General features: G+C 46.9%; 3 protein-coding genes across 3 annotated transcripts; 1 reads left to right on the forward strand and 2 right to left on the reverse strand.

Annotated features, from left to right (window-relative positions):
- Positions 1-512: 512 nt before the first annotated feature.
- Positions 513-4,189, reverse strand: H6S33_012856 (uncharacterized protein; the record flags this gene model as incomplete). The annotated part of the gene is made up of 5 exons (XM_044844201.1): positions 513-1,535; positions 1,587-2,474; positions 2,536-3,187; positions 3,317-3,720; positions 3,770-4,189. 5 exons carry the CDS (start codon positions 4,187-4,189, stop codon positions 513-515), a joined length of 3,387 nt encoding a protein of 1,128 aa, XP_044694565.1.
- Positions 4,190-4,820: 631 nt separating this feature from the next.
- Positions 4,821-7,824, reverse strand: H6S33_012857 (uncharacterized protein; the record flags this gene model as incomplete). The annotated part of the gene is made up of 12 exons (XM_044844202.1): positions 4,821-4,960; positions 5,025-5,178; positions 5,233-5,723; positions 5,768-5,819; positions 5,883-6,077; positions 6,139-6,232; positions 6,293-6,300; positions 6,411-6,463; positions 6,662-6,924; positions 6,976-7,034; positions 7,662-7,720; positions 7,821-7,824. The coding sequence occupies 12 exons, from the start codon at positions 7,822-7,824 to the stop codon at positions 4,821-4,823; spliced, it is 1,572 nt and encodes a 523-aa protein (XP_044694566.1).
- Positions 7,825-9,811: 1,987 nt separating this feature from the next.
- Positions 9,812-10,746, forward strand: H6S33_012858 (uncharacterized protein; the record flags this gene model as incomplete). The annotated part of the gene is made up of 3 exons (XM_044844203.1): positions 9,812-10,240; positions 10,338-10,494; positions 10,568-10,746. The coding sequence occupies 3 exons, from the start codon at positions 9,812-9,814 to the stop codon at positions 10,744-10,746; spliced, it is 765 nt and encodes a 254-aa protein (XP_044694567.1).
- Between the last annotated feature and the right edge of the window lie 2,603 nt (positions 10,747-13,349).

Below are 13,349 nucleotides of genomic sequence, written 5' to 3' on the forward strand. Positions count from 1 at the left end.
GAAAGCCAGACCACATCTTTTTTTCCGAGTAATGTACATTACAGAAAAAACGATTATCTTTTTCTTTCCCTCCGCTTCGGAGTCATTCAGTAGTGAGTGAGTGATGAACCGAACGAACCCTAAAAAAACAAAAAAAACACAAGAAGGTATAGAACATCATTTAGGAAAAAAATAGGAAAAAAATAGGAAAAAAGTAGGGGGAAAAGGATGTATAACTCCTAGGACACTCTTGTTTTTCATCACACCTACCAACCCTCCCAACGACAGCCACCTAACAATAACTTTGCTCTCTCCTTCTTTCTCTCTCTTTCTTTCTATCCTGTACGTTATTGACAGGTAACAATTGGCCGTAAAAAAAAAACAAAAAAACAACGAAAAACGTGAGTAGGAAACAATAGTAAACCATTAAATGTAAAGCGAAAAGAGGTAATAGAAGACAAGAAGAGTAAAAGAAAGTAAAAGAAGAAGAAGCCCTTAGAATTCACCCCCCACACCCCACATACACCGCGCGCCTAGGCATCAGCGGTCAACTCATCTTCAATGACCTCGTCCAGGTACGCATACCTGATGGCCAGGCCCCACGCCAACGCCACACTCCTCGCCACACTGTTGCCCACAATCTTGAACGCCTGAGACGCATTTCCCAGCAAGATCTCATCGTCGGGGAAGCTCTGCGCGCGCCTAGCCTCCAAGATGGTGATGAGGCGGTCCTGGTCATAGTGCACCCATTGACCCGTGTACGAGCACTGCGGTGTCAATGTAGTAGTGACGGTCCTGCAGAGGCCGTCGCCCAGGATGCGGGACCAGGTCTTGCATCCGTCGCGGACCTTGTACTCCGAGATTGACATTTCGTAGCCGCAGCCCTTGGGCATGCGGCCGGCCTTCATGGCGGCGCGCCAGGAGTTCTGGTGGACGCTGACGCCGTGCTTGGGGACGTTGGCCATGATTGTGCGTGTTCTCCATGACTCGATACGGGAGATACGATGGTCGGGAAAAGGGATACAGATTCCAACGTGGTTGTTGCCCAGGAAGGGGAGGTCGTCAAAGCCCTCCCTGGAGGTGGGAGCTGGGTAGGTGCATGGGCCGACAAGCTCTCTGCCGCCAAACTTCAGTCCGTTGGGAGCCTTGAAGAGGGAAAGATCTCGAATTGACGAGGGGTGCTCGTGACTGCGGGGAGGGCGCGGTGGGAGCCTCTGGCCAGGTGCGGCGATGCTGAGGAATAGACGTGTGCGTGATTGCGGGCTGCCGAAGGACCAGGCGTCGAGTGTTAACTGCTGGCACTGGTATCCCATGCCCACGAGACAACACAGGAGCTGCGAGAACACGTTGATTTCACGTTTGTCTGGCATGATGCGGGTAGCTGCCATGCCGTGGACATTTTCTAGTAGTGCATACTTTGGGCGGTAGAAATCTACAGCAGTGGCCACAGAGGCAACAAGTGAACAGTTGCGCAGCGATTTCTCACTGAACTTGTTGCGGTTTGCATTGGAGAAACCTTGACAAGGTGATCCGGCGCTAATAAAGCCAACCTCCCCCTACGTTGTGTTAGAGATTGCGGGGGAAAAAAAGGAAAATGGGGTTCTTACAGCTCCAGCAATAATGTAACTGGTTTTCCCCAGGATTGCATCACGCAGATAATTGTTAATACTTCCTAAGTAAAGCGCAGTTTCACCTGGTGTTCGCAGATTCGCTCCATACGTGTGCATCGCAGGTACGTCAATGTCGACTCCCCATTTCATATTAATCACACCGCCTTCCTCAATACCTCTTCCGAAGTTTCCTCCTCCGCAGAACAAGTCCAGCCCATTGAGAATTGGGGCACTGGGTGGAACATCTGGGTCAAACCCTTGACGTAAAGTTTGGGGAAACTTATCTGACTCGAAAGGTTGGATACCCTGCTCGCCGTCCGGGCCGTACAAATACGACGAGATAAAAAAACAGTCGCTGGTGCCATTACGGTCGTACGGAAGCGGAATATTCCCTGCGTTTACATCCTCTTCGTAGACGAAGCGTACATGGCAGCGCCTATGTATGAACTGAGGATTGATAGGCACTATTTTTTCGGTGTACAAAAGCTCGTTTGGCCGAGCTTTACTTGCGTCTTCAAGCGCAATACGACGTCCCAAAACCCTGACGTGGACTTCGCTTGTGAAATCGTCAAAATAAAAGATTTCGACTGGCTCTAGGATATCCTTCTTTCCATGAAGAACAGCCCCGACGAGAACTGTGTCCCCTACTTGGTACTGCGATACTACAGTCTGATATGGAGATTTCAGTATCCTCTTGTGCCTACACCCTGTAAGGTCCTCCTTGGACAATGTCAAGAATGCTGGATCACCAGTACGATATTTCTGTCGAATGAAAAACTCCTTCCCATCATTGGGTCCTTCGAAGAGCCTTACAGCAAGCGTAGTAATGACATCGCTGGCGTACAACTTTTCTTCACTACAATTGCAGTGGTCCGAGAAGAATAGCTGTATCAATTAGTCAAACTGAACGCCACCTATGCACAGTCTTTGAGGGGAATTTTCTCACTTCGTTTTTGAACGGATATCTTTCCTTTGCAAGAGTTGTGTCTGAAGGAGCATAAAGCCAGATAACATCCAACGCATATGGCTCTGTATCGTCATTTTTGCTGTACTGGATAGACTGGACGTAGGCATACCAGGTATTACTTGTGCTCTGCCACTCCGTGCCTTCGTCTTTCTGGATAGCGATGACATCTCCAACCTTGACTTGTACATCCACCAACTTGACAAGATTACCATTTTCGTCACGTTTTGCTCTGATTGGGCTTGGAATGTGGACGCCCGAAAACTGCAAAGATTCAACGTTCTGTGGGGGGTTGACAACCATCATCTTATCGCCAAACATGTGCTCAAAACATTCGTGTACATAAGGTGTGACCACGGTTTTTTCTATCCAGGCCCCTGGTGCCTGTTTAACGGACTTGAGGTGAAGTACCTCATTCCAGACGTGTCTAGTAGTAAGGTTTTGTGAGTAGCAGCATGTTTGATTCCACAGCCAGTCTCTGTGAACAGCTACAGGTTGTCGAAAATCATCTTTGCCATATTCATTAAACCACCTGTCGAAGCTCTCATGGCCTGCATGGTGTGTCTTTATCCATTTAGAGAACTTGTATTTAAAGTCCAGCAGCACCACAAATTCATGCTCGCTGAGGTAGTCTCTGATACGCACAGATCCATGTCAGAAAAATAGACTTCGGACGAAAGCAGGGGGATAGAGGATGGAAGCAGGGGGATAGAGGACGAAAGCAGGGGGATAGAGGACGAAAGTAGCGGGATAGATGACGTACACAAAGTGTTTAGCGAAATTGGCTAGCCACACAAAGGGAGTCCAATAGTGTGCGTAGGCACCCGACGGAGTGCCCAACGCATACCAGATATTACTGTGGGAGTTCAGCGCGGACTGTATCCATAGGCTCTGTGATACATCGTGCTTTGTCAAGTCGGTATAATTTCCCACGGATAACACCTTGAACGGGACCTTTTCTACGTATCGCCGCTGCTGTCCGTCGGACAGGACCCCATCAAAGAGGAGGTCAAACCCTCCCCGGGTACATATATTCGACACGCAAGTGAGTTCGCCGCTAAGTCGTTTGTCATTGAGCGGATGGTATATAGAAAAGTCGTCTAGGCGGTATTGATGAAAGAAGTCTGGATCGTCAGAGAGATCGATATCACTCTTTTGCTCGTTACTCTGCAATGAATGTTAGCAGGCAGACACCTTATGATTACAGGTAATTTACCTGGAAGAACTGGATAACAGTCCTCTCCTTCTCTTTAGGAAGCTCATGACGATACCCTTCGTATTGAGATCTTGGATACACCAGATAAGGCGGTCGGATTCCGCTAAAAGCCCGTTTACTCTGGCAAATGGAAATATCCGCGGCCGCACCCAATCCATCACCAACCTCTGCAACTGCTTCAAGGTTGAGACTCGGTTCGACTTCATCCTCGAAATATGTATCGTTTATCTCATCAAAATTTCTCTTCCTGCTTCTTTTGGCAGCAGCGGCGGTCTTTTGAACTGCGTCCGTGTCGCTGGAGTCGAGCGCCTTGGAGCTCCGCTTCGACGGTATACTTGATCCGACACCACTATCGTTCGCTACGGGAGGTTCGAAACTGAAGGGACTCGGAGCTGTGTCCTGTATTTGCTGTAGAGACATTGTGATATTCCCGAATTAAAATCTTGGGTCGCATCGATTGATGCGCAAACACTCAGCTTTAAGTATAACGCGTCGAGGAAACGCGCCAGAAAAACAGGGCGCGACGTGAGAGCCTCAGGGGGAGGGGTGCGGCCCCCGTACTTTTCGCCCACACCGAAACTACATTTTGCACCCATTCGGGTTACCGGTCACACGATTGTACAAGGAACACCATTGCTATGTATACGGTTTAAACAGAGAGACATTTATGGTTAATTCTTTGTCCTATGGTAAAAATTGGTTACAAATGAATAGCAATCGGGTTTCCTTGCCCAGTATTTCCGCGAATGTCGCGATTAAAGATACGCTGCTTCAAAGAACAAACGACCGCCTCCGTAATATCCGGATACTTTCGTCCTTACCCCCCGTTTTCTCCTTCCCCAATTTTTTCTGACGCAAGGTAAAAAAAGCTAGAAACACAAGACTATGAATTGGAATACAAAAAAAAGACAAGGCAGCGCCGGCCTGGAAACCCTGACACATGATTTTCCCATTTGGCAAACTAGAACAAGCGAAGATACAGAACCAATGAACAAACAATATTGATGCAAGCCTTGAATTGAAGTCAAATCAAGTTTCACCAAGTGCCCGCTTACATGATTTGGTCTTGAGTCAAAGCTGGCTCAGTTACCTCCATGGCATCCCCGCCGCCGTTGTTATAAGTGTTGGTGGTGTACTTAACAAAGGTTAGGCCTAGGGGGCGACCACCATACAGGTAGCCTGAGAACTTGGCTGTAGATTTTATCAGCAAGATTGTCTTAAAGTAGGATGAGTATGCTAGATAGGAGGATCATACTGATTGCTGTCTCGGCATTCTCTGCACTATCGAACTGAACGACACCAGTTCCTCTGGAACGGCCATTCGGCTCGTATTGGATCTCGGCGCGTTCAACCTTGCCAATGGTATTGAACAACTCGACCAGATCGTCGTTGCTAGTTGACCAAGGAAGCTATGTAATGGTGAGTGTATGTAAATAGCGAGAGAATAGAGGAAGGTATCTCACATTGCGGACGTAGATAGTAGGGCTGCGCTCCCCTCCGCTCGTAGCATGGTCCGTGAAGTCGTTGGGAGGTACTGAAGCATAGCTACTATCGCCCACTCCTGCGGTAGGTGCTCCACCATAACCGCCCCCAGCACCACCTCCAAAGCCTCCACGACCTCCGCCGTAGCCCCCTGTGAACCCTCCACGGCCTCCGAAGCCACCACGGCCAAAGCCGCCGCCGAAGCCACCACGAGCACCAGGGAATCCGCCACGGCCTCCAACGAACCCACCAGACGAGCCAGCAAAGCGGTCCTCTCTGACCTCCAATTGACGTCCTTGCCATTCATAGGTGTTGAACTGTTGAATGGCTTGGCGTGCATCTTCTGGTGTCTCAAAAGCTACGACTCCACTGCCCTTGGGACGCCCATCGGGGCCAATGTGAACATCAGCACGAACAACAGGCCCTGTGAAATCTGGATCAGCGTATGACCAAGAGGGCCCAATTGTTGCAACTGGAATTCAATGTAAAATTAGTGTTTTACGGGGGAATACTGACCAGATTGACGGAACAAGTCTTTCAAGTCCTGCCAGCCGACTGTATACGGGAGCTTATTATTTTTATTAGTTTGAAACTTGGGGGCCAGTGGTTACATTCATCTATCATTACTCACATTAGATACGTAGATCTGGCGACCGCCAGCCCCAGGAATACCGCCAGGAGGGGGGCCGCCTCCGGGAGGGCCGTTGTATCCGCCGCCGCCGGGGTAACCACCAGGTCCGCCGGGTCCGCCGGGTCCTCCGGGCCCACCGCCATAAGGTGGGCGGACACTCTGCTGTCCGGTAAAACGAGGTTCGGCTTCACGATCCTGTCCCCGAAGTTCCGCTGTGAGTAGTTTTTATTATCAAGGGGAACCCGCCTGAATTTACCTCGCGAACGTATACTAATCTACCCATTAAATTTTGATTGCTGAGGGTGTTAACAGCAGTTTGCGCTTGATCCCTTGTGGCATATTCCACAATCCTGATAAATATCATCAGTGAGAGTCCTTTAAATATAAAAAAATATTGGAGGAAAACATACCCGCATCCCTACAATAACCCGCGGACGACCGTGTCCTTCCCCGTCAATCCACATCCGTCAAGAAGCCCACAAAAGGAAATAAACCAAATCATCCACTATCGTTCACAGTAGTTCCCACCTTTGACATTCCATTCGGGAGTAACAAGACATCTGCGAAGAGTACTTCTCCAGCTATGGGTATTGAAAACACGAGTCAGCATTATGACAACCACCTAAAACCCGGCACAAATGACAGTGACGGATGCTCAATGGTGAAATCACTAAACCGCCAGTAATGGACCCCATGCTTGCTGATAAAGGTGATAATATCGCTCAAAATGGTGACCAAAAGGAGGGCTTAAGTTGATGGATATCAAAAACTGGACTCACCTTGTCGCATGAAGTCTTTGAGATGATGCCATTTGACATCGTATGAAAGATTGCCGACGTAGACGCGGCGGTCTTGCTGGGAGCTGTCACGGAGACTCTGCATCATGGCGTCTTTGGCAGCGGCGCGTTCTTCGTAGCTTCGGCGAGGCCCACCGACTCCTCCACTACCTGCGTATCCTGAACCAGTGTATCCGCCTGGATGTCCACTGCCACTCATAGGCGAACGAGAGGGCCGCCTTCTATAATCGTCCCGGCTTCGAGATCTGCTTCGAGGTGAGTACGATCTACGACGTTGGCGAGGACTGCGAGGTGACCTTGCACGATCACGATGGTCTGGCGAACGACGACGCGGAGAACGAGATCTATCGCGCTGCTGTATTTGTGCAGATGAGGGGTGGTCCATCAGCATGATGTACCTAAATGGTAGAAACGTCCAGACAGGAAAAGGACAGAGAGATGTTAGGGGGGTGGGGAAGGGAATGGCGTGTGGTGCGGGAAGACAGACGGAGGGCGCGCCAGTCAGGAAGATGCGAACGGCTGCGACCTTCCCACAGCGGACGTAATTCGGGTGGGGGAGACAGCAAAATCACAGGGATAATGACGAGGGGCAGAACGGCCGGCAATGGCAGAATTATTTTGTTTCTTTTTGCTCTTGTGCTCTTTTCTTTTCCCAGACTCAATGTCACTCATCCCACGGAACAGGGAGAGTAAACAAGAGGGAAACAATAACAAACAAAAACAAAACAATTGTATACCGTCACTTTGCTCAACAGCAGCAGCCCCGGGCAAAGATAGCAACAGCCGACTTGAGAGCAAACACAGGGGTGCAGCAATCAAGCAGTGGTAACAACAGCAACAGCAGTGGGGGGCAGCAACTAACGACCGGGAAATGTACAGACATACAACCAACACGCAGCAGTATTAAAGCAAGGGGCACAAGAGGCGAGGGGTGTGTGATAAAAAAACGATGAGCATATAGAAAAACCGGTATGTAACGTACATGTCTATATTCACTTGTTCGTCCACCTTCTAGTGGTCCGGGGCGGTAAGAATCACTCTCTGCGAGTAAGTATATGTATGGTTAGCCTGAGGAAACTTTAGAGAGTGCAAAGGCCTTGATTGGGCGAGGGGGGGTTCAATCGAAGAAGGGGGAGCAGACCCATAGGTGCTCTCCTTTTTATATATAAAGGTTAGGTGGGGATAGAAGTAACGTTTCTCGCAAGTCAGTCCTTATAGGGAGGGGTGTGTGATCGGTGTGCAGAGTGTGTTTTCTGGCTGTCGATGAGAAAAAAGTTTGGAGCGATTGGGGTAGGAAAGGTGTGATAGAAACAAACCAGGGGGCTGGATGATTTTGGTCACTTTGGAAAGGTTGCTAGGTTGTTGGTTGCGTGAACCTCTCCTCCGGGTCGTTTGGCAGTTGCAGCGGATAGAGGGAAAAAAAGATGGAGGGTAAAAAAAAGATGGGAGCCTTGTCTTGTGTGTGTTATCGCGCGGGCGGGCGGAGACAACGGGACAAATATCAATTGGAAGCAACCAACAACAGGTGTCAACAACACTAAAATGGACGACGCGTGCTCCCAGTAGACATTGGTTGTCGGTTGTCATGAACCTCTGGTGGTAATTGATGACGTTCCAGCTTGTAGAGAACCATGAAACAATGTTTATGAGTACTTGAGGCGTGGGGGTTCTACATATATTCCTCTAAAAATCACTTTCAGCTGTCTTTTGAGTACCTACACTTTCACATTTCTTTTTCCTCCACCCCAGCTTTCTGTATTACGGATTTACTGGCCAGCTGCGGCCAAACGAAAAAAAGCCAACCGAGGAAATTACAAGGTTACAGCCGGGAAAAATTACTCTACTTTACATGAATGGCTGATGTTGGAATTTGCCAATTTTCACAACTGGGGCCTGTTTTGCTAACGGTTTAGGTAGATTGAACCTTTGAGATTTCGAAATGCAGTGTGCAAGAGGGGTGAGCGGCACTCTCCTCGTAACTTATTACTAGGCTCCGGCGGCAACGACCAGGCCACACTGTCACATTCTATACGGGCCAATCGTTCCCGGCGAGACGAGAAGAGTGACCGATATCACTTGATATGGAAATCTAACCATTCTGTCCTCGGAAACAGGGCCGAGGGCAGACGTTTTGTGCAATATATTAGGACCGGCGAAGACACATATATATCTACCGGAGACAGTTTTGACAATTGAAACAGTATACGAACCGCATACCGCTCCCTTCAATTGTCGGGTTTCAATAAAAGGAAGAAGCTTAAGGTATTTTATAGGTATGGGGGAGAGGTGGGGTTTTTTGGTATGATATGCGAAACTTCAAGCAGTGTGGGCAAATCGAAGCGAGCACTTACATACATTCTCACAGTGGATGTGAAGAGCTGATATCCGCAACGGCTATCGTACGACATCAGTGGGGAACGAGGGGCTGCCTGCTGCATGACATGCACTGTTACGCACAGAAAATGCTGCTTTGTCGACGATCAACCTGGATTATGAGGTTCCGAAGACGAAACAAGTCGAAATGGCGCATAATGCGCAGTTCCAAGCTTAACTACTCTTACTTATCTCTATTTGTATGATTTATAAGTGAAGCATCAGCCCTCCATGTCAGGCATCTAAAGACATTATCAATGGCGGCCTCTCAAAGGACACCGTCTTCTAACCCTCTCGACCTCTGCAGTTATGCTTTTGTTCGTCCCTGTGATTGAGACCGGTGTCTTCACAATCCCTATATCTTCCGTGCAACACTGAGGATTAGACGAGTGAGCGGATTGTATTTCGTGCATGTTTTACTAAATAGCTTACACGTTTCTATTGGTTAACTTCAACTGCCGGGGCAATTGAATACGACTTGATCACTATTCGTTTTTAGGGTTCACTAGGAAGTCAATTGTAGAGCCGGCTTACTGATCGTAAGCAATTGGTTATTTGTTATGTAATTCGGCTTGGAGTGTCAACTCTTTGAATCACCTTGGTGGTTGATAGGTACATACATGTGTGCGGCTCAACACGAAGCTGGTGGGGAAAAGAGTGCTCGGTGCGATGACCGACCTCAACTACCAAAAGATAACGATAACGCTACACAGTCAACCTACCTCTGCCCCCACCACCAAGCATAAGAAATAATTCACGATGATCAGCACATTGAGAGTATCCCCCATTGGCCTTGCCACTGCCTCCAAGGCCATATTTTGCTTTCCACCACATCGCCATTACCACTCGCACCAACATCCGTCACCTGCGCCCCCATTCACCCCAACAGAATCATCAATACTCGCTGCCGCTCTCCGCCATGTCCCTTCACATGGGTTTTCGACCACGACATTGTCTCTTGGTGCTCGTGATGTCGGATATCTCGACATTTCAACTAACTTGTTCCCCCGGGGTGTATTCGACCTTGTAAACTACCACCTCGTTACCGAACGGCTACGATTAAGTCAGAAAATCGACTTTAGTAAATTTGAAGATGGCACAAAGCGTCTCAGTACTCCAGCAAAGATTCGAGTTCTCTGTGTGGAACGACTGAGAGCAAACTCCCCGTTAATAAACCGATGGCAAGAGGTGCATTTCCCCGTTTCTACGGCAATTTACCATATTCATATTATACGACCGACATAATATCTAATTAAGCTAACAACATGGCTTGTTATTGAGAAAGGCGTTGGGACTCATGTCGCTAGCAGGAAACATACCCGCTTCCGTCTCTGAATTAGCAAAGCTGTCCGACGAGATGTGGTTTCTTGCCGGAGATGATAGTCACGACATGAATTGGTATACTAAGAGAGCAACACTCTCCGGAGTCTACGCCAGTACTGGTGAGAACGAAGACTATCTAGTATTACCGAATGTTCTTCCAGTCTTTTAATTCTAACAGTATTCCTTGCGCAGAGCTTTTTATGACGCAGGATACGTCGCCAGATTTCGAGGAGACCTGGAAGTTTCTCGACCGGAGGTTAAACGACGTAAAGTCGCTCGGGAGCTCTGTTTCTAACATCAGCTCGTACCTTGGTTTTACCGCCCACGCTTTCTCGAATGTTCTCCGCTCGAAAAGCGTCCCTTTCTTTTAAATAGGAATGCTTTTATCGGCTCACCCACTAAAGGGCCAAAATAAATCTACTTGGAATATATACCATACTTGCTATTATTCACTCGTGGTTGCTGGTCTGTAGTGCTCATAACGGCTACCCGCAGCTAGCACATAGGCCTGAATTCGAACCTGAAGCTTTAATTAATTTATACCTCTCAAACGGTACATGATACCGCGCAACTATACAACTTCAGATTTTTAAAAAGTCTTGTGCATGGCATGTCTAGTAGATACCCCACATCTTACATGTGGCACAACAATGAATACAGTGTCTCACAATCCCACATACTGATTTGTGCACGTGTTGTATGTTTATGCTTCATGCCGCATCTAGCTAGACGTTACCCTACCGTCGACGTCAAACGACATAACCTACCACCGAGTGATGGTCTATGAACTAAGCTTGGCATTGATGAAGTGTCAACCTCATAAACAGTTGAGATTCTTAATCTTTGGAGTAGATGTTAGCAATGAAAGAACCGGAATAAATATAAGGTAAGCGTTGACGCTGACGGGAAAGAATAATAGGTTTATCCCGTCCTTTGCTGAGTTGCGACCCACGAAAAGGAGACTGTTATGTTATCAAAGTACTATAGGATCAACTAACTCCTCGTCTTTATTTTATAACGAATCAAAATGCCGGTGGATTATGCATACATCCTAGACACAATTTCTCATACGAAAGCGGTGCATTTTATTGTACAGCTAGCACTTAACTATACCTTTATGCACGTTCATACGAGGTGAAAGTGATAGAGAAATCATGAGATAGCGTTTCCAAAGTCTTACAATATGGCTGCCATTGGTAACTTCCGATACATGTATCTTCACTCTGTGGTAAGTCTCTTACAAGTACCATCGGTATGAAAGTAAACTTAAATACATCTAGTACAGGCATATCATATCAACTTTCTGGCTGAGCAATAATTATAAACATCAGCAAACAGAGACCAATGTGAACACCTCGTTTTATCAACTGGCGGTAAATCCAGACATTACATCAGATTTAGCTTTAGTACAAACTAGTTGCGAGGCCCGCGCCGGGGTCTAGGGATACATGTAGTTAGATAGACCATCTGGCAGCGAGAGAAATAACAATAGCCATATATATTGATCACCATCCTACTTGAGGGAGTATAATAGCTATGAAAAAAGTGTTCATGGCAAGTCTTACTAGAACCTAAATAACTAATCAACTATCTTAAACAACCTGTCCTGGGTTGTAAACCACGACCACGCTAGCTTCTCATATTGTAGTCAGACTATTTATACTCCATCTCCCGGTTAGTATCTTCTAAAATTTACTATCGACTGGAGAGCTTTGATTGATTGGTTTGTTAAGTATATGATGTAGCCTTTTCAAATTCTAGTTATAGTACTCGCTTAGAGAGCATAATATATATGACCCAGTCGATAAAAATCATCACAATTCACGTTCAAGATCTCATAGATTCATCTCCTGTAGGATTATAACTACAAGAGCTAAATATATGAATATGATAGGTCAGAATATGGTTCCTTGGAGGAAAGGATCTTGTTGACGGTGATAATATTCCTAACCATATTATGTGGATATCATGATGTTACATAGATTGGGGGGATCCGGATAAAAAGAATGAAGAAGTGAAAAAAAGTAAATGGCTTGAGCGGTGAGCAGTAATCCCAAGAGCGGTGAGTCCCATGAAGCCAATCTGTAATATGGGAAATGGCGAGAGGTGTAATAGGCAACTTGGAATGTGCAGCTCGGTTATTTCACCGTTCGTCAAATTAAAGTCGGTTTTTATCCCGATGAGATGGGCTGTCAAAAGGTATATTAAGAAAAAACAGGGTGAAATCACCACTATATGGGTACAGAATTTAGTGAAGAATACGGAATCAAACCGGCGAGTTCTGACTGTATTACTAGCGCATTAAAGAGAATACTGTATCGAATCCACACCATTTTTTGTACAGTTTCATCTCATAAAGTATAAGCCCAAATGTTCCTACGGGCGGGTCCTAAGATGAAGCTTGATCTTCTGGGCTATCCTACTAGTGTACGTGTATCTTTGTCTCCAACCCTAATAGCGGGTACATGTATGCGTAGCCATATATGCGTGTTTCTCAAGACAGTTACACGCATACGTATATGATATGACTACCCACAAGTGGGTACTCCCTCGAGATACCAAGAGTATTTCTCTTCCCGTATATAGGTGCTCCCTTGTATCCATGAAGAGGTCCTTTTAAATATCAGTCTCCATCCATTGGGGCGCGCATATTATATTGCTCAATGATCGCTACAAGCTGTAGCGGCTTAAGAGCTGACAGTTGATTCAGTACCCTTCCTACATAATCGATACTTAGAAATCTCGTCTTCGTCTCTAACCCTTAGGGGGGTGAAGTAACTTTGTTATCCATGAGAGTGGTAATTTCCTGCTTAATACATGTACCTATCCAGCTCTTATCTTACTAGTTACCGGCTGGTAAGAAGCATATCTAACTCCTGTACCTATGGTTTTTATACGTTATGCACAAATACACACTTCCCGCGCCTATCAGGACCCAACACATACTCGTAGTTTTTTTGGCGTTTCCGGACTG

This window comes from Morchella sextelata, assembly GCF_020137385.1.
Source record: "Morchella sextelata strain SCLS chromosome Unknown scls_9, whole genome shotgun sequence".
Classification (NCBI taxonomy): Eukaryota; Fungi; Ascomycota; class Pezizomycetes; order Pezizales; family Morchellaceae; genus Morchella; species Morchella sextelata.